The sequence below is a fragment of the Gavia stellata genome, chromosome 33 (genome assembly GCF_030936135.1).
Source record: "Gavia stellata isolate bGavSte3 chromosome 33, bGavSte3.hap2, whole genome shotgun sequence".
Taxonomy (NCBI): domain Eukaryota; kingdom Metazoa; phylum Chordata; class Aves; order Gaviiformes; family Gaviidae; genus Gavia; species Gavia stellata.
This window is the reverse complement of record NC_082626.1, coordinates 3,754,520-3,782,264: the sequence shown is the minus strand read 5'-3', so window position 1 is coordinate 3,782,264 and position 27,745 is coordinate 3,754,520. Positions and strand designations below refer to the sequence as shown.

General features: G+C 47.2%; 1 protein-coding gene across 1 annotated transcript; it reads left to right on the top strand.

Moving 5' to 3' along the window:
- Positions 1-76: 76 nt before the first annotated feature.
- On the top strand, positions 77-27,745 carry LOC132320030 (E3 ubiquitin-protein ligase RBBP6-like). Its single transcript, XM_059832128.1, has 10 exons — positions 77-156; positions 1,065-1,234; positions 1,989-2,092; positions 2,466-2,588; positions 2,732-2,810; positions 2,905-2,962; positions 3,910-4,681; positions 16,523-16,660; positions 25,874-25,996; positions 27,626-27,745. Exons 1-10 carry the CDS (start codon positions 77-79, stop codon positions 27,743-27,745), a joined length of 1,767 nt encoding a protein of 588 aa, XP_059688111.1.

Below are 27,745 nucleotides of genomic sequence, written 5' to 3'. Positions count from 1 at the left end.
TGGCTTTTCTTAACAGAACAAAAATTTTGAGTCTGCTCCCAGACTTAAAAAGAGCACAGGAATTCCAAGGAGTTTCATGATGGAGGTGCAAGATCCCAACACAAAGGGTGCTATGCTGACAAGCACTGGGAAATACGCAATACCAACTATTAATGCGTAAGTATGGCATTAGTTGGACTGACCAAAAAGTGAACGAGCGAAACCATGCGTAAATGCCTGAGTGGCAATGCAACCAAGTTGGCCAGCCTCTGTAGTTAGGGGGGAGGAAGCATTGTCATTGTGTCTTAACCTTAAAATCGGTGATACTTTCTAGTACTCACATAGGGTGGTCCTACTGTTCGTGCCCCTGGAAGTTGGTTCAACTTGTGGTGTGCTAAGAATCTGTATTTCTGCAAAACATTTCAGTCGTGTTCACAGAGGAGTCATTCTCTTGGAAAGCTCGTTTTGCTTCTCTTTTATGTTTCAAAGGCTTCTTGCAAAATTTAACACAGAGCTGCTGGACTGAGATTTCCTCCCCCTCTGACTCTTGTCAAATGCCATGTGTGAAACAGACTGAGGTTTTCCTGTTGCTCTAAACTAAGAAAATACTACTGTGTGCTGACAAGAGTGGCTGTTTGAAAATGCACTTGGTCGCACTTCTGCTTTTCTGTCGTGGATCTCCTTTTGTAGAAGCTGCACCGTAGACTTCTTCCATTTATAAAACGTAATTATTCGGAGACTAACTTCATCCTGAGCCTGCCATTTACATGTAGCCTCTGGCAAAGGAGTGGTGGGATTCACTTCACCTGATTTCTAGCTGTCAAAAAATGATTTTTCTAGTCTGAGCTCATCTCTTAGTTGATCCCAATGAATGGGAGAGTTCTGCAGAAGGAAAAGTGTTCCCCCCTCCCTCTTCCAGTATTGTGGCTATAGGAAAGTAGTTTAAACTAAATGCCAACTTTTTAGAAGCCAAATGTGGAGTGAGCAGAGTTCCATCTATTATCTGCCCTTTGATAAAAGCTTGGAAGAGTTTTCCTTTACCCATCTCTGACTGGTTTCTTTTTCCTTCCCCACCTGCCCTCTAGGGAAGCTTATGCTAGAGGAAAGAAGGAAAAGCCTCCCTTTTCACCAGAGGAGCCCTCCTCCTCCTCCTCCGATGATCCCATTCCAGATGAGTTGTCATGTCCCATTTGTAAAGAGCTAATGACTGATGCAGCTGTTATTCCCTGCTGTGGAAACAGTTTTTGTGACGAATGTAAGTGTTACTCCCATGTTTGTTATTTCAAAACATCACGTCTGATCTTCTGAAAGCAGAAGTAGGAGATAACGCCATTACTTTGTTGCCAGTTCTACTTAATACTTGAGTATCCCCTGAATAGGAAAGGACTCCTCTTGCATAAAGGGAAAAAAAAAGGCAGAAACCTTTTTTCCCTTTTTACATATCCAGGTAAATCCTCTTTACATGTGGAAGGACGAGTATGAGAAGAGTGCGTAATTGTGCAGGTGGTTACAGTATTAGATATCGAATGCATTTAGTTTGTCGACAGCCCTTTCTCTCATACAAAATTAGATAGCCAACTCTGGTGACTCACTGTGGTCTGCCACAAAGGGCATTTAGTTAGGCATTTAATCCACATTCTTCTCCACGGGACAGTTGCTTAAGACCTTCAGAACTCAAACCTCCTAATGCTTTTTTGAGATGTGTTTTATTCAGGAGCCTTGAGGTTGGTGACTTCTCATTGTACTAGGTAGCGGAACAAAGACTAGTCGAAACATCAAGACACAGCCTACTCTACGACTTCAAATGTTACAACAGTGAAATTTCAAAACTCTGGAGTGATTTGCTGCATACTAGAAGTTATTTACATTACTGAACATGGAGAGCTTCATGCTCTCAATTCAAGACCATATTCACCCATTAATCATATACGTGTTTTTATACTTGGCTAGAACCCCCCAAATTGCCTTAGTTTGGCTAAAACTATTCTGATGATTCTAATGATTCACAGGTATTAGAACAGCATTACTGGACTCTGAGGAGCATACCTGCCCAGCGTGTCATCAAACCGATGTTTCTCCTGACACTTTAATTGCCAACCTGTTCCTACGCAAGGTAACACGATGCCTTTCACAGAAACTGTTTGTAAGAAAAGGCTACTTGTAAAAAGCTGAAAGGGAAGAAAAAGAGCTTAAAAGCTGAAAGGGAAGAGACAATCTGGCAAGTTCAGGTCCCACTTTTGTTTAACATGATTGCCTCACTTTCAAGTTTGGAGCTAACACTGAAGTACTTTAAATACAGATACTCCGAGTTACCAATCATTAGTATCAGGGTTTAATGTGATGTGTTCATATATCTGTACGTCCATTTCTTTTAGGCTTGATAGCATTTACAGGAAGACACAAGCAATTTTACTCTGTGCAGGCCTTTGTTCGTCCCTCTACTGAAGTTTCCTATTACCTTTTTGTCAATGTTTTTCTGCCTCTAGGCTGTGAACAACTTCAAAAATGGAACTGGCTACACAAAGAGGCTCCGTCAGCAGATTCAGGAGCCACAGCAGCCGCCACCACCTCCACCACCGCTCCTGACTGTTACACCTCCTTCTGCTCTGGTGAGTGCCGCTGAACTTTCTAAATCTTCCTCTCTGTCAGCCAGCAGTTTGTTGGAAGAGAACGTGAGTTTTATTTCAAGATATGCAGTGATTCTTGTATTTTAGTAGAGCTTATTTTCCGACTGTTTGCATTGATTCACAAGGGCTATCAGGTTCCTGTACCAAGACAACCAGCATTACCAAGCCTTCTGGGCCCCCAAGGACAATCAATACCCACCACCGGTAAGTAACTATAACTGTAGAATTTCTTTAAAAAGATGATCTTCAGAGAAACTGAGTGGGATTTTTTTTCTTTTCCCTCTCCCCACTCCAAAAGGTCGCCCAATGAGTGCCAGTACAATTCGCTCAGCAGGTGGCAGACCGGGCTGGGAACTGTAAGTATTCCACAGAAATTCAATATATTACGACTTGTAACCTGTTAAATGAGGCCGTAAAACATAGCTTACACAACAGCTGGTTTATAATGCAAAACGTATGCACAGGTCGTTGTGGAGAGTACAAGTGGTAATTCATTTTTAAATGGCTTCATTTGAATTGGCTTTAACAAAGGGGATCTGTGCTTGCGGTAAGATGATTGAAAATAGAACTCCAGTACATGACCGAAAAGAGGATTCTGAAAAATCAACGCTTTTTGAGGAAACCATAATTACATATGAAAATGAAATACAATTAAAGGGTCAGGTGGAAAGCCAGCCTTTTGATTACTAGCTGAACAGGGATGAAGAACTTGATTTCCCAATAGAAGTCAACCTCCAACATTCTTTTTTTTAACAACTTAGTTGATACTGATTGAGCAAAGTACTGGAAGAGTCAACGCTGTCGTTTTATGGCAATTTTGAATTTCTTCTATTTAGTCATCTCAAATAGCCAAGCTGCTTTCTCTCAGTTGGAGAGAGAGGAGTCTGTGGTATCTATTATTGCAGTGTCAAGTTGCATCTTACTGCAACAAAAATGATTTGCACTGCATGTAGCTGCGGAGTAGTGAAAAATGTGCGCGTTCACGTGCCAGTAGAGGCCCGGCTACACCACCGTAAATCAATCAATAGCTGTGGGAGAGTGATCATGTGATAGAAGTGAGTGGAAATAGACTTACCCTTCCTGTATGATTTTACATTAACAAAGCAGCAGCTGCTCTGTCTTGTAAGCAGAAACTTTTGCAAGTTCTGCAATTTGCAGTAGCGTTATGCCAGCAGCTGAAAGAACCTTTGACGTAAGCATGTGGAGAGGAAAAAAGAAAACAAACCAAATTTGGGAGGAAAAAAAATGGGGAGAGTGACTGTTTTGAATTAACTTATCTTTTTTGTCTGTGTGTGTTTTTAAGGCCCAAGTCTCCCTGTAGTGCTTCATCTTCCTCTACAAGTTTGTATACCTACTCCAAGTCAAGATCCGGTTCTTCCCGCTCTCGCTCCTACTCTCGGTCATTTAGTCGTTCCCCTTCTCGCTCCTACTCACGATCGCCGCCGTATGCAAGAAGAGGCTACTTTTCTCCAGACAGGTTTGGTCCACCTGGGACCAGACGAGAGAATTCACCATATGCTCAGGGACGGAGGCAGGATTATCCTGGTGGGCAGAGCCACCAAAAGTGTAATACAGCTGGAAGTTACCCTGGAAAAACTTCTGGAAGAGAGAGGCATGGCATCAAAGATCCTACAAAATCAAAAGAGAAGGAGGTGGAACATCGACTGGGAGGTGACAAAGGAAATAAAGACAAAAAGCACCGGAAGAGAAGAAAAGGGGATGAGAATGGAGGATTTCCCAATGCTGAGTGGTTAGAAGGAATGAGAAAACCAAGAGAGCCACTTACAGCAGAAGACGTGAAAATGGACTCTCTGTTCATGCTCCCAAGCAGAGATGATACCACCCCTGTGCGAGGTGAGCCTATGGAAGCAGGTTCTATGGCTTTCAAAGCAGCACCTGAAAAGGAGAAAAAAGAGAATGATAGGCCAGAAGCAAAAACTGACAAGACAAAGCGGAAAGTAGAGGTGGCTGTTCCTCCTAAGACAGACAATATAAGAAAACCAGCAAAAGCCTCCCAGGAGAAGGTGAACACCGATGGTGACAAATCCCCTCCAATGGAACCTGCTGTGAAAAAAGTGAAGGAGGAGCAGCCAACCTTAATGCGTTTCTGTTCTTAATTCATCTTCATATTATCTCTTGCAAAACATTTTTGAACTTGTGCATGCTCTTCATGTTGGAAAAAAGCACACAGCATCAATTAGTTTTTCTCAGTGTTTAGCTAGAGCTGCCAGCCTTTCCAGAGCAGCGCTCTGCTGTAAAACTTATTTTTTGTAAAGAGAGCAAGAGAAATCACACAAAAACATCTGCCCCGTAACAGTCCAATTAAGTAGAAGCACCAAGGACTGCAACTGTGACTTTCAAGTAGCTCAGCTGGGCTAACAGCAAGATGTTCAGATAAGCTTACTGCGCTGACTGAGACCATGTATAATTAAAAGGGCAGCTTTCTCTCCAGATTTCTTATTTGGGAATCCATAAGCGTTGATTATGGATTAATGGAATGGTTTAGTTGTAGTCCAACACTATTTGTTAATTCTCATCTGGGGATTTGCTGTATTAGATAGTACTTTGACAGTGCCGTTTAATTCTAGTTTGACTGAGTTTAGAATGCCTTTAATCTTAGTAATACAAGTCACTTTGGTTTTTACATGTAATAAAAATACTCAGACATGATTTCAAACAATAAAACAACATACAATAGAAAGAAACCTGATTTGTTATGTTTTGAGTTAGATGTGTTGTCTATTACAAGGCATGTCAGGTCACTGGAAATGAACTTGATTGGTCAATACAGTAGACAGCCCCCTTTTACATTTGCTTTCTCTCTCGTATTGAATGCATCAAAGAGCTCCAGAAGGTAAAGATCAGAAAAAAGCTGGGAAGGTAAAAATCAAAAGAAACAATAGTTATTCAAGACATAAACCTCCGAAAATATGCAACAGTTTAGTTGCAGGAGTATAGCATATTGGCGTGTTTGACTAAGAAAGAGCAGAAGGTGGCTGACAAACTCAGGGCGCAGCAAGGATGTTCCCTCTCCATGTTTTAAGGTTTCTCAATCCTTGGAATGAGACTTGAGAGTCCTCTATGGTTTTTTCCTCCTCTAGCTCCAAAGTAAGCTCTTTATCACTTCATCGTAACATGGCTGCCGTACAGCTTTGAAGAAGGAAGGATTAAGGGTGAAGAGTGAATGAGAATTTTCTTTTTTTTTTTTGGGGGGGGGAGGGGGGAGTTGGGAGTGGAGGGTGGGTGTTGAAGGGAAGAGCTTCTTTTTTCTTCTCCAGCAGTCTTAGCGGACGTTGGCAGGAGAAATCCTTTCATTGACTTCTTTATGGGTTATTATTGAAGCTGACGTAAAATCTAACTTGGAGGAAATCATACAAAGGCTTCACCCACGCGACCCGTTGCACTGAACTCCAGAGGAGAACGGAGTCCATGCTTCAACAACCATATAGCTCAGCTGGGTGCTGATAGGGGTCCTCCTGCACCTCCTTCAAGAGGAACAGCACCCCATTGCTTCCACTGACAAGGTATAGCCATACGGATGCTCCAAACCAGGCCTTGGTTCTGCTGTGCAAAGGGACAGGGCTAAACTAGTTTAATTCCCTGCATTTGTCTTTAATAATACCTTTAATTCATTTCATATCCCTTCTGTTTCCTCCCAGTCCTGTGTTCAAGAGCTGTCCCAGGTAACGCTCAGCTCATTTTCAGGAGAACGCTGGCTAGAAATGAAATGAGGTTCTGCAGCTACTGTGCAGTCCTGCAAACAGGTATTTACGTGGTTAGCTTTCTGCATGACAGTAGCACACACAGAACTACAGGGCTATTTTTGCAAGCAGCAGAATACGATATGAAGATGTGGGCCTTTTGGCATGCTTACACCACAGTCACAAAAATGGCTTTGAGAGAAAACATCTAGAGCTCCATGCCAGCTGGTTTCCTGAGCTCAATTTGCTAAAAGTTAGCATGGGCAGCATGGGAAAATAACGGAAGATTGGCGAGGAGGATTGTAAACACGCTCAAGTGACCTGCAGCTGGGCTGTAGAAAACTGCATGGGTCATAGTAATTGTTGTTTAGCCTTGTGTGTTGTTGCACCCTGGCTAACAGAGGGTGCAGATAAGGAGGGGGCCCTGTGGAGCCAGGACAGCCCTGCTTGTGGTCAGCAAAGATAGCAAGATAACAAAAACATGAATGGTTCTTTGTTTCTTCAAAAGGCTTCGTGTCCGATAACTGACTTTTGCCTCATTACCGGTGAAATGCACATTACAACTCGCCCCCCTGCATATGCTAGTGAAGATTATAGAGGTCATGCTAAACGTATGTATGACTATAGCACTCGTCTCTCCACCCACATCATGCTACACGTCACATATGCGGGGGGGGTGGGGTGGGAACCTTGTAGTTTTGGGGACAAAAGACAGAGAAAATGATTGTTAAAGTGGGAGAGAAGAACCTCGATACCTGACGGACCAGTCGACGGACTGCATTCTCTTCCTCCACCCCAGGCAGGGACGCCTCTCTGGGTACACGCTACGCCTCTCACCCTCTGGGTGAAAGTTATCCCCGGGTTGTTGTATCACTATCAAGTTTTCTAGCAATATTAACCTTAACTAGGAGCACTATTGTAGTTAGTGAATTTGTCAACGGCAATTTTGAATCTGTTTCTGTCGCTCTCAATAAAGTAACTGATTTCAATATTTGTGGATCTGCTCAGTGAAAGTCCTGGGACTCTGACAGACAAATTTTGAAAGTACATTCCCTTAAACGCAACAAAGCTGAGGGCCAGCAACAGCTTTCAGTGCTGGCACCTTTAGAGTAGGAGCAATGGCTGGACTTTTGCAATTTCAGTGATGGGCTCTGGAGAGAGTGAGCAGGAGAGCGAGAGGATATTGGGACCTTTAAGAGTCCAGGCAAGCACAGAGCCCAAGAGTTGGTGGTTCATTTAAGAGGTTACCAGAGGAAGGTGAGGGCCAGCAACAGCTTTCAGTGCTGGCACCTTCTACGTGGGAGCAGTTGCTGGACATTTTCAGTTTCAGGGCTGGGCTCTTGTAAGATTGAGAGAGAGAGAGAGAGAGAGCACCTTGTGACTGTTAGGAGGCAAAGCAAGCGCTGAACCGCAGTGTTGGTTGGCTGTGAAAGGGCTACCCAGGGAAGGTGAGGGCCAGCAACAGCTTTCTGTCCTGGCACCATCCGTGACAGGACAGTCGCTGGACTTTTTGAATTTGTTGGGGTTTGAAGTTGATGGGGTCTGGAGAGAGTGCGAGAGAATGTTGGGAACATTATAAACATTTTCAATTTAGGTGACAGACTGGTCTGCCAAGGGAAGGTGAAGGCCAGAAACCGCTTGCAGAGCTGGCACCTTCTGTGTTGGAGCAGTCGCTGGACATTTTGAATTTCGGTGATGGACTCTGGCGAGAGAGATCGAGAGTGTGTTGGGACCTTTCGGTGGCTAGGCAAGTGCTGAGCCAATGGAGACTGTGGTCCACTAATGCCCAAATAACTCCCGCAGGGTTTGGGTCAAAGGGGTGGCAAGGTTCCCGGTCATGGTATATACTCTTGGAAAAATCACTACTGGCTACTTACACAGCCCTATTAGATACTGAACCCATGGCATCAGACACAACCTTTGAAATTCAGACCCCGTTGCCTGTCCTCAAAATAATGAGGGAGCCTGCTCCCCTTACCCAGGGAATGGCACACTCCAGTACAATTCAGGAGATGACAATGTACATAAAATGTGAATATGAGCCGGCACAGCTGAATATGAGCCGGCAGTGTGCCCAGGTGGCCAAGAAGGCCAACGGCATCCTGGCCTGTATCAGAAATAGTGTGGCCAGCAGGAGTAGGGAGGTGATCGTGCCCCTGTACTTGGCTCTGGTGAGGCCGCACCTCGAATGCTGTGTCCAGTTTTGGGCCCCTCACTACAAGAAGGACATTGAGGTGCTGGAGCGTGTCCAGAGAAGGGCGGCGAAGCTGGTGAGGGATCTGGAGCACAAGCCTGATGAGGAGTGGCTGAGGGAACTGGAGTTGTTCAGTCTGGAGAAGAGGAGGCTGAGGGGAGACCTTATAGCTCTCTCCAGTTACCTGAAAGGGGGTTGTGGTGAGGGGGGTGTTGGTCTCTTCTCCCAAGTGACAGCGACAGGACAAGAGGAAATGGCCTCAAGTTGCGCCAGGGGAGGTTTAGGCTGGATATTAGGAAAAATTGCTTTACTGAGAGTGGTGAAGCACTGGAACAGGCTGCCCAGGGAGATGGTGGAGTCACCATCCCTGGAGACGTTCAAGGAACGTGTGGATGAGGCACTGTGGGACATGGTTTAGTGGGCATGGTGGTCTTGGGTTGATGGTTGGACTTGATGGTCTTACAGGTCTTTTCCAACCTTAGTGATTCTGCGATTCTGTGATTCTGTGATGTCAGGCCTGGATCGTGGTGGGAACGGGGCTTACAGGGAGCTTGACAGAGTACAATATCCAATGGCAACGGGGTGCCATGCCACCCCCTGATATGCTGCCCTCACCCATTCAGTGTGCACCACCCCCATCCGACTTGCAAAAATAAAAATATACACAGGTTGTCTGAAGCCCAAGGAATTTGATGCATTTTCCACATTCCATACCATCCCCAGTCTAATGGTATTATTGAACACAGCAATGGACTTCGTAAGACTCAAGTACCACTTTGCACTTGGACCGGTCAGTCCAAAGCCTCGACTAGTACCTCCTCATTTCACGGGTGGCCACGTCACCTTAACAACGCAGTCACTGCCTGAAACAATTGACGGACCATGACTGGCAGTCCGATCTGGAAAGCTTTTGATAGCAGCCCCTGTGTAACTTTCACTTTGGGCAAAAAAGATAATCATCAATTATCTGTAGGACAAACTGTCCAGGTTAACCACCTGCAAAAAGGAAGTTTTCCTTGCTTATTACAAACACTCCTTCGAAGTGCCATGTGGAAGGTGCTTTGACCACCAGGGTAATGAACATCTCGTTTCCGAGCAGTGGATATCCAAAATATCTAATAGCCAAAGGGAATGAAGCTGGATTTGTCTTTTCTTTCAGGTTACCTACCCTAACTGCAACATGGCCAACTGGGAACTCAGATTATCTTCCTGGGATCCTTGGTCCCATGCATATTGAGGAATTTGACAACTTGCAGTGAGGAATGGATGTGAGTCATAACCACTCACAAAAGGGCGAAATGAAGGGGAAAGTCAAATTGCAACAGAAAATAGGGGTGGATGTAACTTAACACAGCATTAAAGTATATTTTGTTGGGGGATTGTTTGGATTACGAACTTTGGTGGTTATGTTCAGCTGATACTATGTTGTAGTGAAACTGGTATGTGAGAGGATGGAACGAGGAAGAAGAGAGCAAGAGAAATAAAATGAGTTGAAACAAATGGTTTTGGAAAGAAAAAAGATAAAATGTCATGAGCAACCGGGAATAGCAGAGTTGAAAAAGAAAAAGAAGCAAAGACTGGATTATAGCTAGTAATTACAATAATGGGGAACGTCCTTATCCCAGGGATGGAATAGCAATCGCATTATTTAATTTATGAATAAATGAATAAATTATGACAAACTGCCAGAGAGCTCATCAAAAAAAAGCTGTCTTTGCTGCACGTCAGCCCAAGTTTTTTACATCCACACCATTCACCAAAATCTTGTCTTGAAAGAACAGATGGCTGCGGAGAGGTCCGAATACTTCAGTCCTCCTACTCTGGGCTGTCAGAGCTGAGCGATGCCTCAGTCCCCTAATCTTCCTGCTGCCCAGCTGGGTCTTTGTGGAGAAGTGCGTGGACAGCGCATCAGGGCTGTGATTGACAGGCAGCTCAATGAAGGTGCAGGAGGGGCAGCAGTTTTTGCTCTGGCTTCTCAGTCTGTCCCCCAGCATAACATCCAGCTGGCTGAAAATAGAGGCCAGTGGGTAATTCATGAGACCCACAGCCTCACCAGCTCCAAGGTTTGACTGGCAGCTTTTACAATCTTGCAGCACAGGTACAGAAGGGTATTGTTCGGATCTATGCAATCTTCCCCATTCCCAGCTTGCCCTGCGGTGCTATTTCAAAGATGGTGTCCTGCTGTTTGGCTATGGTGTTTCTACCAGCCTCACCTTCCACTTCCCACAGAGCTCCACGGGGCCTCACCAGCTGTAGGGGAAAGTGTGAGCCGGTGTTTTGCAGGCAGCTTCTGGCATTGCTGGGGAGCATCATGTAGAAATCCTGTCTGCCACCCTTCTTCTTCCCCCACTCCACTGCCAGTCACGAGATGTCCTATACCTGGGAAGCTCCTACCCTAAATTTCTGGGGCCAGACATGCCACTTCACCAGCAACTGTTTCTTTCCTCCTTTCCCTTTTGCTCTAATGGTCTTCTCAATTTTGCAGCTCTTGTCCTTGTCAGGATCCACTTTTTGAAGTTCTTTAGAGAAAAATGTCCCCCCCCTTGCTTCCCAACCATCGTCTCTTAAGCGATACGCAGGCATCTGTCCCCTTCTCTCATTTTCCGCTACTATGAAAATTTCCCTTGCGAACGTGTGTTCATAACCTTTGTCAAATCTCTCGTTGGTTCTAGACACCCTGACGTGGCCTCCCTTTTGGAGCAGAGGCGCAGATCCTTTCATTTCAAACACACCCCCATCTCCAGTTTTCCAAACCCTTGCCGAGTCTGAAGTGTTCACGTCCACAGGCCTGGCTCTGACAGCTCTGGGGTAACTCTAGTTACAGCTCTGTGCTGGCTTTGACTGGGATAGAGTTAAATTTCTTTGTAGTAGCTAGTATGGGGCTATGTTTTGGATTTGTGCGGGAAACAGTGTTGATAACACAGGGATGTTTTCCTGAGTAAGCACTGAGCAGTGCTTACACGGAGTCAAGGCTTTTTCTGTTTCTCACACCACCCCACCAGCGAGTAGGCTGGGGGTGCGCAAGAAATTGGGAAGGGACACAGCCAGGAAAGCTGACCCCAACTGACCAAAGGGATATTCCACACCACATGACATAATGCTCAGCAATAAAACCAGGGGGGAGGGTGGCAGGGGGGCCACTGCTCGGGGACTGGCTGGGCATCGGTCTTTTGGTGCTGAGCAATTGTTTTCATTTGCATCACTTGGCTTTCCTGGGGTCTGTTTCTCTCTGTTATTTTCCTTTTCATTACAACTTCTGTATTTATTTATTTCCATTATTAAACTGCTTTTATCTCAACCCATGAGTTTTCTCACTTTTACCCTTCCAACTCTCTTCCCCCATCCCGTTGTGGGGGGAGTGAGTGAATGGCTGTGTGGTGCTTAGTTGCCCACTGGGGTTAAAGCATGACAAGCTCTTTATAAACTCTGACAGCACGTCAATGTAGCAAAAGGTGTTCTGGGCTGTAAAATAGCTCCACATCTTGGTTTTGAGCATCCCGTTAAGACACTCCCTGGCAGAGGATTTTGCTTCATTATTAGTAACAAAATGGTGAACATTACCCTGCTTTAACATCTTCTTCAAAGGCTGGTTTAAGCATTCCTTTTCCCGGTCAGTCTGCAATTTCTGGGCCTTGTGCTTGCTCATTCTTTCTGTCAAAGACTTCTTTTAACATCAAAATTATCAGAATGGGAGAGTGTCGCTTGCATCATGATTTGCTTGAAAAAAACCCAGGCTGTTAAGTATTGGCTTTGGATTCATCCACAGTGCCCTAAGCACCGCCCCAACACAGTCACACAATCCCAGAAGCTACAAGACTTCATGTATTTCCATCAAGAAACACAAACTCACCGCCACCGATAGCAAATACACCTTGCAAAAGTTCTGAGTGGCCTCATTGTCTTTACACGTTCCTGAAAGGTTCATTTCCTGCATTACTGCCAGAAGAGTCATCGCTGTCTTCCCCTGAGCCGGGGAGCAGGCCAGGGCCAGGGTCTCTGGAGGGGCAGCAATGGAGCGGGTACCTGGGTGCCTGAGGGGGTCGGAGGAGTCTGGGAGAAGGGAGGGGATGGGAGTGTCTGCGGGGGAAGTGAGGGCGTCAGGGCTGTTGGTGAGGGGAACCGCGGGGAGCAAGGGTGTATGTGGGAGAGCTGAGGTAATCGGTGGTGCCTGGCTGGGAACTGAGGGGGTCGGGGGAGTCTGAGGGCAACTGAGGGGGTCGGCGGTGTCTACTCAGAAGTGATCTCCCCAAACCCACAAAGTCAGTGCCGTCTCGCAAGGCAGCTAAGAGGTACTGCTTGCCAATGTCAGGGCTCCTCAGGAAGCCCCAGAGGCGGCCAGGACTTTCACTTTGCTATTTAACTTAAAACCAGCCTGCATTTAAACACCTATGCAGGTCCAATACACAGCTATTGTTGCAAATCAACTCTCAGCTTTATTTGCTGTGAGGGGTTTTCAGCCCATTAACCTGCATCAGTGGGCAAAGGCGGTTATTCCTGACTGGGTCATGGCTCAGTTGACGAATACTGGAATAGAATTTCTTCCCTTCCCTGAGACTCAGCAGATACAGAGGCTTTCATGGTCTCGGCCATTTCTTTCGTATGCTTTTAGTGGGTTTCCTTTCTAAAACCAAGCCATTGGATTTTGACATCTTTTTAACCTCCAGGGAATAGTTCTGCTTCTATGCTGCTCTTTGTTCCTTCCTCAGGGTAAAGACCTTCTGCAGGTATCACCACAGGGACAAGTAAAGGACATGTCATGAAGCATACATTTAGTTCCTGGTAATTCACTGCTTCAGAAGGACCACAGAAACAGGAAATGGACAAAAAAGGGGGAAATTCTCCTCTAAGGATATCCTGGTTTACATGCTTTTAAATGAAATGCTAAACACGGTGCAGGCATTACCGTATTCACATATGCTTCCGTCTTCTAACGGCATGAGCATTCTCCTGACTTGCTTAAACCTCTACCATGAGTCACTCCTGAGGGCCAAGGAGCAGAATGGCAAATGGACAGAGCATAGTTCAAAGCGGAGTAAAAGTACCATTGAACAATGTACAAGCATCAAGGCTTTCGTTGTCTAAATATAGCATTGATGACTCTCGTGTATGCAATTATTTCATGATTCTTAACATGAAAATGAGGCACATCCAAGTCCTGGTGGGGATCATCTCACCTGACCTGGATCCCTCTTGCTGGGCACTCCCTAGTTCTTTCCAAGACTAAGAAGCTACAGATACATTACTTAGGCAACAACTATTCTTCGTGAAGAACGGAGTGCCCCTACAGTACTCAGGAGAAAGGCTGTTATATTTGTTTCACAGGGAATAAAACAGCAGTCTTTAAAACCTGCCACTGCCTCGGATAGCAAACCCCCAAACTCAAGTACTTAGAAATATCAATAAACAGAATTAGTATACCTGACATTCGGATGCCATTTATATATATTTAAACTAACATATAGAGATAGCTGTTATGATGGCTTAATTAACCATTTGAAGATCGCTACTCTGTGAAGTATTCCGGTTATTTACCCATGCAGGTTCCTGTAAGCAGATAGGGAGATGATCGCCTCTGTTCCTGCCACTGATAAAAATCACAGTTAAAACCTGTCAAAACACATTGATTTATAATTCAGGGATTTGAAACCTAATCGAAAACAAAACGCTGAGGTTGTTACAAATCTGTAATATAAAAACTCATCTACACAATGTATGTAGGTGAGCAGGCACTTCTTTATTGCAGCGCTGGACGCACAGGGGATCGCTCCACCTAGTGTGCGTGCCTAGCTTCTCCGCTACCAAAGTTATATACAATCAAAATATACATATTCATCATATTTTCTAAGAAACAATTAACATATTCATACAATTTCCGAGAACTCATTAATATATGTAAATGCTCGTGACGCATGCGCCTTCAGGTACACAGGTGGTCATCTAAGGTCCTCTGGTGGTCGTCCATAGTCTTCCTCATGGTGTCCTTTAGTTGAACCCAATCTTTGCGCATGCTCAGGTTGGTTGCAAAATCCTATTCTTGGAATCTTCTTAAGTTTTCCCCGGTTTACTGACCAGGCCTACAACTTGATCATTCTCTTGACAAGCAAATTCTACCTCTTCACAATGCTACATTGTTCATAGCTAGTTTATGATTAAATCAGGGATAGCTCATACCTAGTTACCCTTATACAGAAAATATATATATATATATATAAAATCTTAATCTTTTAATAATCACTTTTCTAGCTTATAAGTTTCTGTCAATTTCCAGGCCTATGAATAATCAATGTTTATTTCTATTAGTATCTATCGATTGGCATTCTTCATATTCATATCAAGATGGGAGGGTAAAGGGGGACTTTTCAAGCAGCATCACTGGTGCATATCAGGTCACACTGTTACAAGACTCAAACAAAACTTTTCTATTCAATTCTTCATCGTTCCATCTCGTTACTGTTAGTTCCTCAGTATGGAACGGCGACTCCCTGGTGAGGTTCCTATGGTTATTGTTTCTAACTTAACAATCCTATCTTATTTATCTATTAATTATATTTAACCTTTTCTATATAATCATATTTTGATTTAAAAAGAATCAGAATATTTACAACAAGGTGAGGATACATTTCTCGCCCTTCTGTGGTTCAAAGGAAACTCCTCTGCTTTCATGCTTGAGAGATTTATTGGCAAGCGCTAACTGCCTTCACAAAATACTGCACGCAGAGGCATGAGTGAGTTAGCTCCACATGATGTGAGTGAAGGTGAATGGAACCAGGTCAGCTATGCCATCTGTCTTCAGAGCTCTAATTTTTAAATCAAGAATTACTGATGACTTGGGATGAACAGTGCGGTATTGTACTCATGGCAGTAAGAACTTTCTCAGACGTTTCCAACTCAAGCCATATTTCAATCACCTTTTATCAGATGAGCCCTGCGCCACCTCCTCTGCCTTCCTGGCTGCCCAGGGATGTTCCTTAGCCCATGGCTGTCTGGGCACCAAGGGAGTGTGCTACTCCTGGCAAGCAGCTGGGTAGGGGCTGCTCCAGGTCATCGAACCATAGAATGGTTTGCCTTGGAAGGGACCTTTAAAGATCATCTAGTCCAACCCTCCTGACATGGGCAGAGACATCTTTCACTAGATCAGGTTGCTCAAAGCCCCATCCAACCTGGCCTTGAACACTTCCAGTGATGGGGCAGCCAAAACTCCTCTGGGCAACCTGTTCCAGTCTCTCACCACCCTCATCGTAAAACATTGCTTCCCTATGTCCAAGCTAAACCTACGCTCTTTCAGTTCAAAACCATTGCCCCTTGTCCTGTCACTACAGGCCTTGGTAAAAAGTCTCCCTCCATCTTTCTTCCAAGCCCCCTTTAGATATTGAAAAGACACAGGAAAATCTGCCCAGAGCCTTCTCTTCTCCAGGCTGAACAACCCCAACTCTCTCAGCCTTTCTTCACAGCAGAGGTCTTCCAGACCTTGGATGATTTTTGTGGCCCTCCTCTGGATCCGCTCTAACAGGACCATGTCTTTCTTGTACTGGGGACCCCAGAGCTGGATGCAGTACTGCAGGTGGGGTCTCACGAGAGTGGAGCGGAGGTCGGAGAATCCCCTCCCTCCACCTGCTGGCCACGCTTCTTTGGATGCAGCCCAGGTTACGATTGGCTTTGTGGGCTGCAAGTGCACATGGCCGGCTCAAGTCCAAGGTTTCGTCCACCAGGATTCCCAAGTCTTTCTCCGCACGGCTGCTCTCAGTCCATTTTGGCTCCTGTCTGCCCAATTTGCCCCTGGTGAAGCCATGTTGGCTGTCTGTAAGCACCTCCCTGTCTTCAATATGTCTTCATAAGTCTTCCAGGAGGATGTGCTCCATGATCTTATCAGGCACGGATGCCCTGGAGGAGTCTGCAGCCCTCCTCAGCAGTGAGCCTCTGCAGGAGCATGGCAGACGTCTGCTGCCTGCAGACTTGACCAGTACAGCGAAAGCCCAGGACAAAAGGGCCAAACCTGAGCTGATGCCTCTCCAGGCTTTCAGCTTGACAGAAGAACTGTCAAGGGCCAGTTCTGCATCTCCTCATATGACCCTGAGCTCTTCTACCACCTGTTGTTGCGTGTGCTGTGTGAGGAGACCTACACCCACCTGGCATATGTACTGGCAAAGATCCTCCCCACGGTCAGTGAGGGGCTGCTGCCCTTTTGACAGCCCCCCCCAATAAAGCCTTTTCTATCTCCACCTCCATGTGCTCGGGCGTCTTTGTTGGGGTGCAGGGACAGGGGCTTGCCCTGCGTGCCAGTCCCTGCAGCCCCTGGAGGCCAGGCCCAGTCTCATCTGCTAGGCACTGGGCACTGCCAGCCTGCCTGATGCAAGCCAGGGCCTTGCGTGCCAGCCTCACCTGCCCTCCCGCCCTCTGTCCCCGCAGTATTTATGATGCTGTGTAATCAGCTGGAACCACCGTCTTCTCAGGCCATGGTAGTTTTTTTACTCCACCTTTTCGGCAAACATTTAGCTACGTGCGGGCCAACCCCTGTAAGCGTGTCGGAAACTACTCCAGCTCCAGCAGCCGGGGATACATTTACACGCAGGCCGGCAAATCTTAGCACCCACAGCCCCCTAGACCCATCCCAAACCCCCTCCCTTCCTCCCTGCAGATCCCCATGACCCCACAGCTGCCCGCCTACTCTAGTGTCCCACAGCCCCTATGGCCCCCACACCCCTCCTCTCACACCACAGCTGCCCAGCCAGAGCCCTTCTCCCTCCCTGTAGCCCCACGGCCCCGGTCTCCCGCACTCCCCATGCTCCCATCTCTGGTGGCCCCACTGCCCCGTGCACCCCTGTCCCCATCCCAAGCGATGCTGTCCCCATGGACCCGCTGCAGGTTGCACCCCATCCCGTGGGCTCCGTCTAGCAATGTCGTAGCCAGTCCTTTTGTCTCCAAAGCCCTATCCCTGCTGACCCCACAGCCACCTTCCATCACAGCCCCGGCTGCTCCCTCCCAGCTTCTCCAGCCACTCGCAGGTTTTGCTACCGAGGGGAACGGCCCTGCAGAATGGAGGCCGGAGTGACCCAACCTGCCAGCTCCTGAATGCAGTGCCACTGCAAGCAGCCACTCACAGGTTTTGCTGAAGCATGTGGGTCACTGTTTCCTGCCACGTGGCCACAACCTTTCCTCCTGGTGTCCTGTCATGTGCCGGCAGCCGCGGGACTATGAGCAAGTGAGAGACCACAATCGTCTTGGGAGCCTACAAGAACAGTGTCTGCCCGGGCTAGAGCAGAGAACGTGTCTTTATTTTTTTCCCTTCCCAAGCTGAAGTAGGCAGGAAGCCTACATATCTTGAATGATGGTTTTCTGCAATCTAAATTTAAAAGACCTGACCATGAACTTTGCTGTTTCATACATCTGATGGCATCAAAGCATGAAGGGTGGAGCCTGAGAGATATGTTAAGGAGGCTTTCAGCCATCGGTAGCTTGCTGGAGTCAAGCTCCACGCAGTCACGACCAGCAGATCCAGCCCTCCAGCAGGACGGGCTCTGTGGGTGGGCTCTGAGCATGAGGCTGGTGGTGTCTGTCCAGCCACTTTCAAAATGCGTGTCTGCCTCCTAGGGAAGAAAATAACCACAGCTGGCATTAACTGAGCTTCCATTTTGGCAGTTTCCTTGGAGAAAGAGCCAAATCAGCCCAGACGTTGAAAAAGCTGCAACAAATGAAGTGCTGGTGGGTCAGTGCGATGCAGTTCGTGGCACTGCTGCCTGTGGGGATCAGCTTTACTCTTCAGGACTGTGAGTAAAGGTCGCTGATGACTTTTTAAATGAATTCTGCAGGCATTTAGTGAAGAGGAAGGCTGTTGCTGATGAAGCTGATGTGGGTAAGGAGTTGGCTGACCAGGAGGCCATCGGACACTAAAAGGCAACTACCTCTCTTTAAGAGCCCCTACGTGCCTGGAAGATAGCCGCAAAGGACTGAAGATTTTGCTTTTAATACGACCACCTGAGAATGTTGGGGTGATGAGATTGCTGATGCCACTATTCCGACACAAAGGAAGTTTGTGGGGGGGTTTTTTGATTCATAAGAGACATGATGAAAAACAGCTAAGAACTATGTTTTGAGTTACACTTGAAAAAAAACTGGTAGCCCATTCATTTTCAGACCATGCTTTCCTCTTTGCAAAGGACTCCACAAGGCAAAGGAATGGGATAAATGAGGGAAGAGGTGAGGCTGCACTACTTTCAAATGTCTACACATTGCTGTGAAACTGTGCACAAGTACAGCGATGAATTCATAGGCTTTTTAAATATTAGTCTGATTGACATATGGGAAAGAGGCAGGCAAATTCAGCTCTCCCTTCCAGGGTTACCGGTGGGATTCTAAAGTCAGAGATCCCCCTGGCAGTTCTGCAATATCTTCTTCTCCTTTACTCCCAATGATTCAAACCCAGTTTTGTGTTCATAAAAGAAGTTCATGAAGAACCAAAGTTAATTCACTCCACGGGTAATTGTCCTGAGTGATTTATTAAGCACCTTGACTCAAGAAAAAAAATCCAAGTCTTTAAAAAGAGGTAAGTCTTTTAAAAGAGTTCCCTTTTTGATCACTGACCTTAATAATTGGAAGCTGGCAGCTGGGAATTACAGAGACGATCCAGATAAGGTGGCTAACGCCTTTGAAATTACGATTAAGACACAGGATCCTGATTGGAAAGATATTGAGGCCATTATGCAAGTATTGTTTGATAGTACTGAAAGGGAAATGATTCGCAAAGCGGATAGGGCCCAGGTAGAAGCACAAGTTGCTTCCGGGAATCTGCAGGGAATGGTGGAAAATCACCTCCCCTCCACAGACCCGAACTGGGATCCAAACATGGATGGGCATAGACAGCTTCTGACAAAGTCTCGGAAATGGATCTTGTTTAGTATTCAAAAGGCATCACCAAAAGCTATCAGTTGGTCTAAATTATACGAAATTAAACAGGATCGGAAAGAATCCCCCACTGATTTGATGCATAAACTAAAGGAAGCCGCCCGTAAATATACTACTATTGATCCTGAGTCAGAGGAAGGTAGAAATCAGTTAGCTCCCCTGTTTATAGGGCAGTCCGCGGATGACGTAAGAAGAAAATTACAAAAATGACAAGGAAATGATGCCTGTCATTTGGGAAAATTATTAGACGTGGCTTGGGTTGCATACAGAAACAGGGATAGTCAGAAGGAAAGAACAAACAGCAGATTAATAGCACTGTTAGAAGAAAATGCTCGGGGTAAAGAAAAAGGATTATACCAAAGAAGGGGACAAGGACGAGGAGAATCTCCCGGGGACGTTTTGCAGGCTAGACCCCGTTTGGGAAGGAATCAGTGTGCCAACTGAAAAAAAGCAGGGGCATTGGAAACGGGAGCGCCCTTTCCGGAAACAAAATTCCCCTCCGAACCCTCTATTCTCAATCAGTGAAGACTGAAGGGAACCGCAGGAATCTCTCCCAGAGGAACCTCGGGTTAAAGCAAAGCTAGCGAACGAGAAAACTCAATTTTTGGTGGACACGGGGGCTACTTACTCTGTTTTAAATACACCAGAGAGAGAATTAAGTATTAAACCCAGAAATGTTATTGGCGCAACTGGGATTCCTGAAACTCGGCCACTCTTTAAACCCCTACAAACGAAATTAGGAAAACAATGGGTCACCCACCCATTTTTATACTTGCCAGATTCTCCAAAACTGTTACTGGGGAGGGTTTTACTTGAAAAACTAGAAGCAGAAATTAAATTTAAGGGAGGTGAAATAGAGATTTTAATTCCAGAAGCTAAATATGTGGAGGCGGCAGCCTTGTTGTTACAGGATATAGATCCCAAGAAGGAAAAGATACCTCAAGAAGCGGAAGGTGCTGTGATTCCCTTGGCATGGGCTGGAGAGATCCCAGGCTTCTTCCATCTTCCATCTTCCATCGCTTGCTCATGAATTTTCATGTCCTTCCAGTTCACCCTGGTTTAACACTTGCCCAGCTTTACTCTGCACAGAGACACAAGATGAAACCCCGTTCAGCCATGTGGCAACATGGGCTCGAATGAAAGAGCACGCGTTCATTCACAGATGAGTTGCAGCTCAACAGACTGAGAAGCAACGAGGTGGAGAAAGGCAGTTCTGAACACACACACAGACACACACAGACACACAGACACACACAGACACAGACACACACACACACAGACACACACACAGACACACATATACACAGACACAGAGGCAGCAGGGCTGCAGCACTTGCGCAGCTCTTCCCATCCAGTCACTTTTCGGAGCGGAGCGGAGCGGAGCAGAGCAGCCCCAAGTGAAAACTGCCCTTCTTCAGCACTTTCAGGAGAAAATGGCATCCATTTGCTCACCTTTAGAAGGCAATTTGCACAACTCAACATTGTCTTATTCTTACTGACTACAGCTTTCAGGCCATTTGCATTAACTAATGGCCCTCAAAGCAGCAGCTTAGGAATTCAGGATCTCATGGGCAGGTTTGAGTATGCAAATCTGACCAAACTCACTAACTGACTTCAGACACAAGCAGGAGCAACTGACACAATTTCAATTAGAAATTGGACCGGGTCTTGAGACAGACAGGGCCTGACTCCTTCCAAATATGTCTTGAGGAAACACTGCAATTCTCAGGTGCATCTCAACACAGGAGACTCGGGACATGTTTACGGGAGGCACCGGAGCATGTTACTCCTCAGGGAAGAGCATCCCGGTCTGCCCTCTCAATTGAAAGCAACATTACTGGGGCAATTAAGGGACTGCAGAAAGGCAGACCGTATGCACAAAAGCTTGCTCCCGAGTCTAGGCAGCTCTACAGTTGTTGAAACTGGCCTAAAAGACATAGCAGGAGCTGCGCTGCGCCTGGTCAGCCTGCACCTCTCTCTCCCGTGCTCCATCACACAGTACAAGCTGGCAGCAGCATTTCTTCAGGTTTCTCACTGAGCTGCACAGAAAAACGCGTCCTCAACATACAGTGGGAGACACTAGTATTACCACGAGTGATGGTGACTGCCAACTTCTATGGTGATTTCCTACAGCCCATCTAAGGTACTCATGGCATCGGAAACAGTGTTGGAATCACACACTCGCTAGCTTGCAAAGTTCGGAGCACCGCCGCTGAAAGCTGGCGATGGGACCTGGCCTGAAACCCTCTCCTCCTCGAGGCTCAACCCTCACCAGCTGAGAAATGCTGAGACGTATGAAGTGAGTATTTCACGGAACTTGAGGGGAATTTTTAACAGGTACCTTTGTACATACAGCTGTACCTTTGTGTCCGTGCGTGTGTGTCTGTGAATCAACGTGCGGACTCGATAGCCAGTATAGTATTACCATTTCAAATCTGTAATCAAGCTACTCTTCTGATTTTAGTAAATTCAGGGATTTTTATACCACTAAAATGTCAGAAAGCTTTACAAGCCTTTTTATCCTATTTTATACTTTTACACTTGTTCCATAAAACCATTTTCCACTCTCCAGCTTACCATCTCTCTATGCAGAAAAGTCCTATCTGCCACACTTCATCAGCTACATAGGATATGGCAACCTTTCAAATACATCAGTATTTATACAAGTAGAAACTTTAAAATGCAAAAAAGAAAAAAAAAAAAAGAAAAAGGGTGGTGGGGGAAAAATTATTTTCTACCTTGACTGTTAGGTTCTTAAGCTGCCGGTATTTAACATTAATGTCTCTGTATTTCAAGGTCATGACTGCATCAGTTCTGCTATTTGTGGACATCAGTGAGAGATTATTTGCCTTTCACCAGTTCAGACGTTCCACCTCCACTTCTTCCCCGATTTGATTTTTTTTTTTTTAATGTTTAAAAGGTCAGAATCTGCCCCTCCAAGGTATAAGAGCACATTTTAAGTGAATTTACATTACGCTTCCCTTGATTTAAATACAAAGTTAGCTCCACTGGTACATTCATCCACAAGAACCTTAACAACTCCAACTTCATAGACACCCATAAATTATTTTTGTAAACAGCACATTACTAAACATAGCACAACAATCTAGGAAAGAGAAAAAGCATGCACACAATCAGCATTTCCCTTTTTCACTAGAAAATGAAAATCTCTAACAGCAGATAAGCCTGGACCCCAGGTGGCATATGGCTTATGAAATGCCACCTATCTGGACTCGACTCTTGAAAGCAATCACGCACTAAGGAAAATTCTGGGCTGTTATGCAGAGGTTTCATTTGAGTCTTGGCAATTTAATTTGGGACGTGAAAGGTATTTGCACTACAGTATACCATGTGCAGTAAAAAAAAAAGGGCTCTTGCAGTTCGATTCCAACGCTGCGTCCTCAAACAAAATGAGGCTGCTATGTTTGAGGAATGTGGATGGAAATCTCACCTGCCATCTCAAACGCACGCTGTGGCTTTTCTTCACTTTTTGTCACTTTCCTCGGGCTTGGTAAATCTTTTGCGGAATCTGAAGCAAAGGCCTACAGCTTTTTCCTCTTTGTAACAGCGGATGTCTGGGTTTTCACAGGTTGGTTTGCTGGGGGGGCACCACTTGTACCCTGGATTTGCCTTCATAAATACATCCTTGTACCAGAAAAGAAAAGGAAAATTACCAGTCATGACATGGTACTATCCACAGGGCCATAGAGTGCATGCTTGTAAGAGGATTTCCTATGGGAAATAATCCTTAAATATCTTCATTTCTTAACGGTTCCATCGCGTGCTTAGAGTCTGACCGCCAACACAAGCTAACAAGAAGAAAGATTAGGATAAGTAGAGCTGTATTTAAAAAAGTGGGGTTTCTCTTTCCTTTCCTGAGGGTTTATCACCCAGAGCAGGCTGAAGTTCTAATCCTGCAAACTGCTCCCCAGCGCTTGTACACTCACTCTGGGAAACAAAGACAGCTATTTGAATTCTTTTGCAGCTACAAGCTTGGTTTACTTTCTCGTTCGAATGAAATGAAAACATACATTTAGGAATAAATGCGGCATAATGCTCCTTACCTTGCACTCACTTTGTTCTAATAGTTCCGTATCTCAGAATATTGGAGTATATTCTTTCCCAAACCGGGCACTGAAAATAAACCCCTACCAGTCTCACCTCATTTTCACTAACTGCTGATACATCATCCCAGTGCTCCTGCCAAAATGTACCATGCTGCATGGCTGCATAAAATAAACTGGGACCCTTTCAAACTTTCTTTGGCCTGGAGCACACAGCACGCTTCTCAGCTGTTTGCTATATTCTCGGTATGAGGCAGCAAAACGAACAAAGCCAGGCTACACATGGTGGGGTAGGGGGAAAAGGTCTGGATCCTACACAGTTTGGGAGGTACGGGGAAGCATGGGAACCTATTTTATTCTCAAAATGCAACAGCGATGTTTTCCAAAACCCTTGCTGACCAGCCCAAAGCAAGATTTTTGAACGTTAACAGCAAAAAAAGAGCACAGTTCAGTGTCTTAAATGCGCTGCTGCGCGAGGTGGAGAATGGACGAATCAGAGGAACGTGCCACACATTCCAGCTGCAGATGTTTGCCTGACAACTGGTAGGGGCGTACAGCACTGGCTGCTGTGGGAGGCTACCCAGTACGGACCAGTGCCGACCGCAGGCAGGAGGAACCCAACACCTTCCCAGGCACTCAGCAGCTCTCGATGGCAGGACACGACCAGAAGAGCTCTTTTCTCCTGCAGTACATGGCAGGGCAGCTGCAGGAAGTGTCTTCCCTGATGGCACATGTTCCCACCCACCCGGCTGTCACCAGTCCCAGCTACAGCACAGAGAAACACTGATGTTTCATGCACATGCCTGCTCAGAAACACACGCGGAAACACACACCCCTGCAAAACCACTGGCCGAGCGCTTGTGGGGAGAAGTGTTCAGCTCTGCCACTGAACGGCAGCAGCCTGGATTCATCAGGAAACGATCCCGACTTCCTGGATCTTGCTGATGCAAGGACGTATTTCAAAATGAAGTCTTTTCTAGCAGGGGAGAGAAGGCTCGAGCAAGAATAATCTGGCTGGTAATTTTCCAAGGCAGCTGACTATTCCCAGTCCCGCAAGAGGGCAGTTGCAGTGAAAGCCCTGTAAGAGTTAACAGAGGACCACAGTGCTCCTATTCTTGTAGTCACTAAACATGCTGGGGCCACTCCCGGGGGTTCTGGGAGTCAGGGTGCCTGGTGACTGTGGCCGGAGGGGTCTGTCTCCGTCTCCTTCCCCTCCCCAGCTCTCCGGTCACTCCCGAGGCTGACCTGCGGGGCCTGGCTCCAGCTGACCGGGACCCTATCGCACCGGGCGGTTTGAAGCTCCCCACCACCAGCCCTGGGCGCCCCCAGCCCTCACCTCAGCCGGGCCACAGCTGGAGCAGAGGCTGTGCCTCCCGAGAGAACACGGCTGCGGGGAAGCCAAGTGTGGGGAAGTGGCAGCTCCCAGCATGGGCTGGGAAGGAACATGGCCGCCTGGCCACCCCATGCTCCAGGACTACGGCTCCCAGCATGCCCCGGGGCACCCCTTCCTGCTGGCTGCCTCTCAGGGACACCGTCCCCTTGCCCAGCCCCGCCCCTCCGCAGGGCCCATGGCCGCCTGCCCCGGGGCTGCCCCAGCCCAGGCCCAGGCCCAGGCCCAGGCCCCTGAGCCCCGGTGGAGTCGAGAGGAGGAGAAGAGGTGGACAGAGCAGCGGAGAGGGGTGGGGCAGGGCGGTGGGGTGGCAGGAGAGGAACTGGAGACAGACAGAGGGATGGGAGATGGCCATAGGGGAGGAGAATGACAGAGGGACAAGGAGGGCAGGGAGTGGAGGAAGGAAGAATACTGGCACGGCAGCACCAGGCAGCTCCAAAAATCATCCTGCCTGCACTACCTCGAGCACTACCAGCTTAATTCTGGGCACTTTTCCCTCTTCTTAGGCCTGCTGGTTAAAGAGTCAACGTCAAGAGATGGCCCAGGATGGCAGCAGGGCCAGCGGTGCTGCTTTCTGGATCCTGTGGTGGCGGTGGGCAGAGAGACAGGTGATCAAATCCTGGGGCCGAGTACGTGTGTGGGGCGTCAAGGTCAGCCCTTCCTGCGTTTCCCCAGCAAATCCCCAGCTGATGCCGGCCGCGTGCTGCAGCCCCGGTGCGGTGCCAAAGCTCAAGGAGCTGGGCATTTCTGGGGGCGCTGCACCCTGCCGGGCTCCACCGCCGGCTGCCGGCTGCCCTGGGCTGCCCCCCATTGTCTCCAGCTCTGCTTTCTGCTATTGCCGGGGGCACCACAGAATGTCTTGCCCCCTCCCCACAGCTGTCCTGACCCACGTCTGCAGCTCGTACGTGGTGTCCACGACACACAGCTGATTTCAGCGTGGCAGGTCTCTCTTGTGGCACCCTGGGAATGGGGACAAAGCAACCCCTATCCCATCCCTCCCTTCGAATCTTTGTCCCCAGGGTGAGCAAGTGGAGATGTACCGTGTGCTGGAGAGCGTCCTGCAGGGAGGTGAGAGCCAGCTGCAGAGTAACGCTGAGACCCGCCTGACAGCAAAGTCGCCCGGTGGCCGCCGAGCAGCCCAGGTGAGCTGGTTCTCTTGGAGGCCAGCAAAGCAGCCTTCTCTCCACCCATGGTTTTGGTGAGAGATGGAGCAGCGCAGAGATGTTTTGCAGGCTTCCAGGCCTGAGGAGGGTTTCCCAGTGCCCTCGTGAGAGATCCTGCTCCTGGGAAGCGCCTCCCCATAGAGCAGAGGCCGTATCCAGCCGCCTGGAGCTGGGTACAGCTGCCCTGAGGGGTCTCACAGGGAGGACAGGGTCATCTGCCTGGTGGCTGTGGCCATGGCTGGCCAGTTCAAAGCTTCTGAGTGCCTCAACCTTTCTTCCCGGGAGCATTTTTCAGGGGGAGAAGATGGACGCTGGGGATGTCCTGGTGGCTTTGGCTACAATGTGCCATGGTTATGGGGTGACAGGATTATGCGGTTCCAGATTTTAAGTGAGTTAGGATTAAAGCGTGTTATAATTACGGACAGAATCTGGGTTTGTTGGCCCTGGGTTCCTGGGGTTGGGTTATTCTGCACGGTCTTTTTTTGCGGCGAGTCCTTTTTTCAGCTTGTTTGACATGTAGGGTTTGGATAGGGGCCTTTGGTTTGTGTACCGTGTTTCTTCTGGTTGTGTTTTTGCTGTTCTGGTGGATTGTGCTGTGTTTTCTGTCTTGAAACCATCATTTCTGGTCTAATATATCTACTGCAGGTCGGGCAGTGTCACTTCTGGTGCAGTTTGACTCATTTCTTGCGAGTTGGTAGGTAGGTAGGTAGGCAGGTAGGTAGGTAGGTATGGAGGACTTGCGGTCCATGGAGAATGACTGCCAGACGACTAACAGGCAGTTCTGGGGAGGGGTGAGAGGACTTCTGGCCCATAGGGAATGACTGCCAGAGGGCTACGTGTACTTCTGAATTTATGTGGACTTCCAAATGCATGGTCATTTCTCCTGCCGTGAGGAAGAGCCATGGGAAGACACCAGCCACACGGAAGGACAAGAGTATCCCCAAGGGTCCGTGGCTCTTTGGTTTTTGCTTTTGAGTAAGAAAGCTGCAAAGAGGCTGCTATTGTTAAGTTTAGAGACATTTTGTGAAGTCCTGGACCGAGTATCGCATGACTTGAAACGTTGCTGAAAAGATGGTGGAGGTTTGTCTGCATGTTCTGGGTGCTTTGGGTTTGAACATCTGCTCGTGGCGGTGACTTCATGCAGTCCTTAGCTCCCCTCTGAAGGCACCACGTGTGCTTAGGGCAAGGTTCATCATCCACGATAGCGGATGTGAATCCGTATTTCAAATGGATTTCTTGATCATTTTGAATTTGGGGGGGGCAACTTCTTCTGAGGTCTGGTTCAATCATCCGTGGTTTGGCCTCTTCTTCACGGGGCCGGTGAGGAGCTCGTAGGGGGAGCAGGAGAAGGGTCAGTGCTGCTTTTTCCACGTTAGTCACTTGTACTAGAGTTATCATGGTTATGTCCCATCCCCAGTTTCTTTGCAGGCATCTCTTTAAGCCACTTGTCTGTTTAGTGAGGGGAAGTGGACTTAACAGGAGACCTTTTATTCCTCATGAGTGCCTCAGAGGTTTTTCTGTCAATTTTTTTTTTTTTTTGCTTGCTTTTTATTTGTTGTGTTTGATTTAAAAAGCTTATTGTAGCTCTTTGTGTTTCTGTCCTTACAGGAAGTCTCTAGTAATTCTACCGAGGAGGGAGATGTCCGGAAAGGACTGTCCTTGTACCCTGCTGTCAGCCTTCAGCCTAGAGAAAGGTCTGGCAGTGGTGTATGCTTCACGGTAACCTAA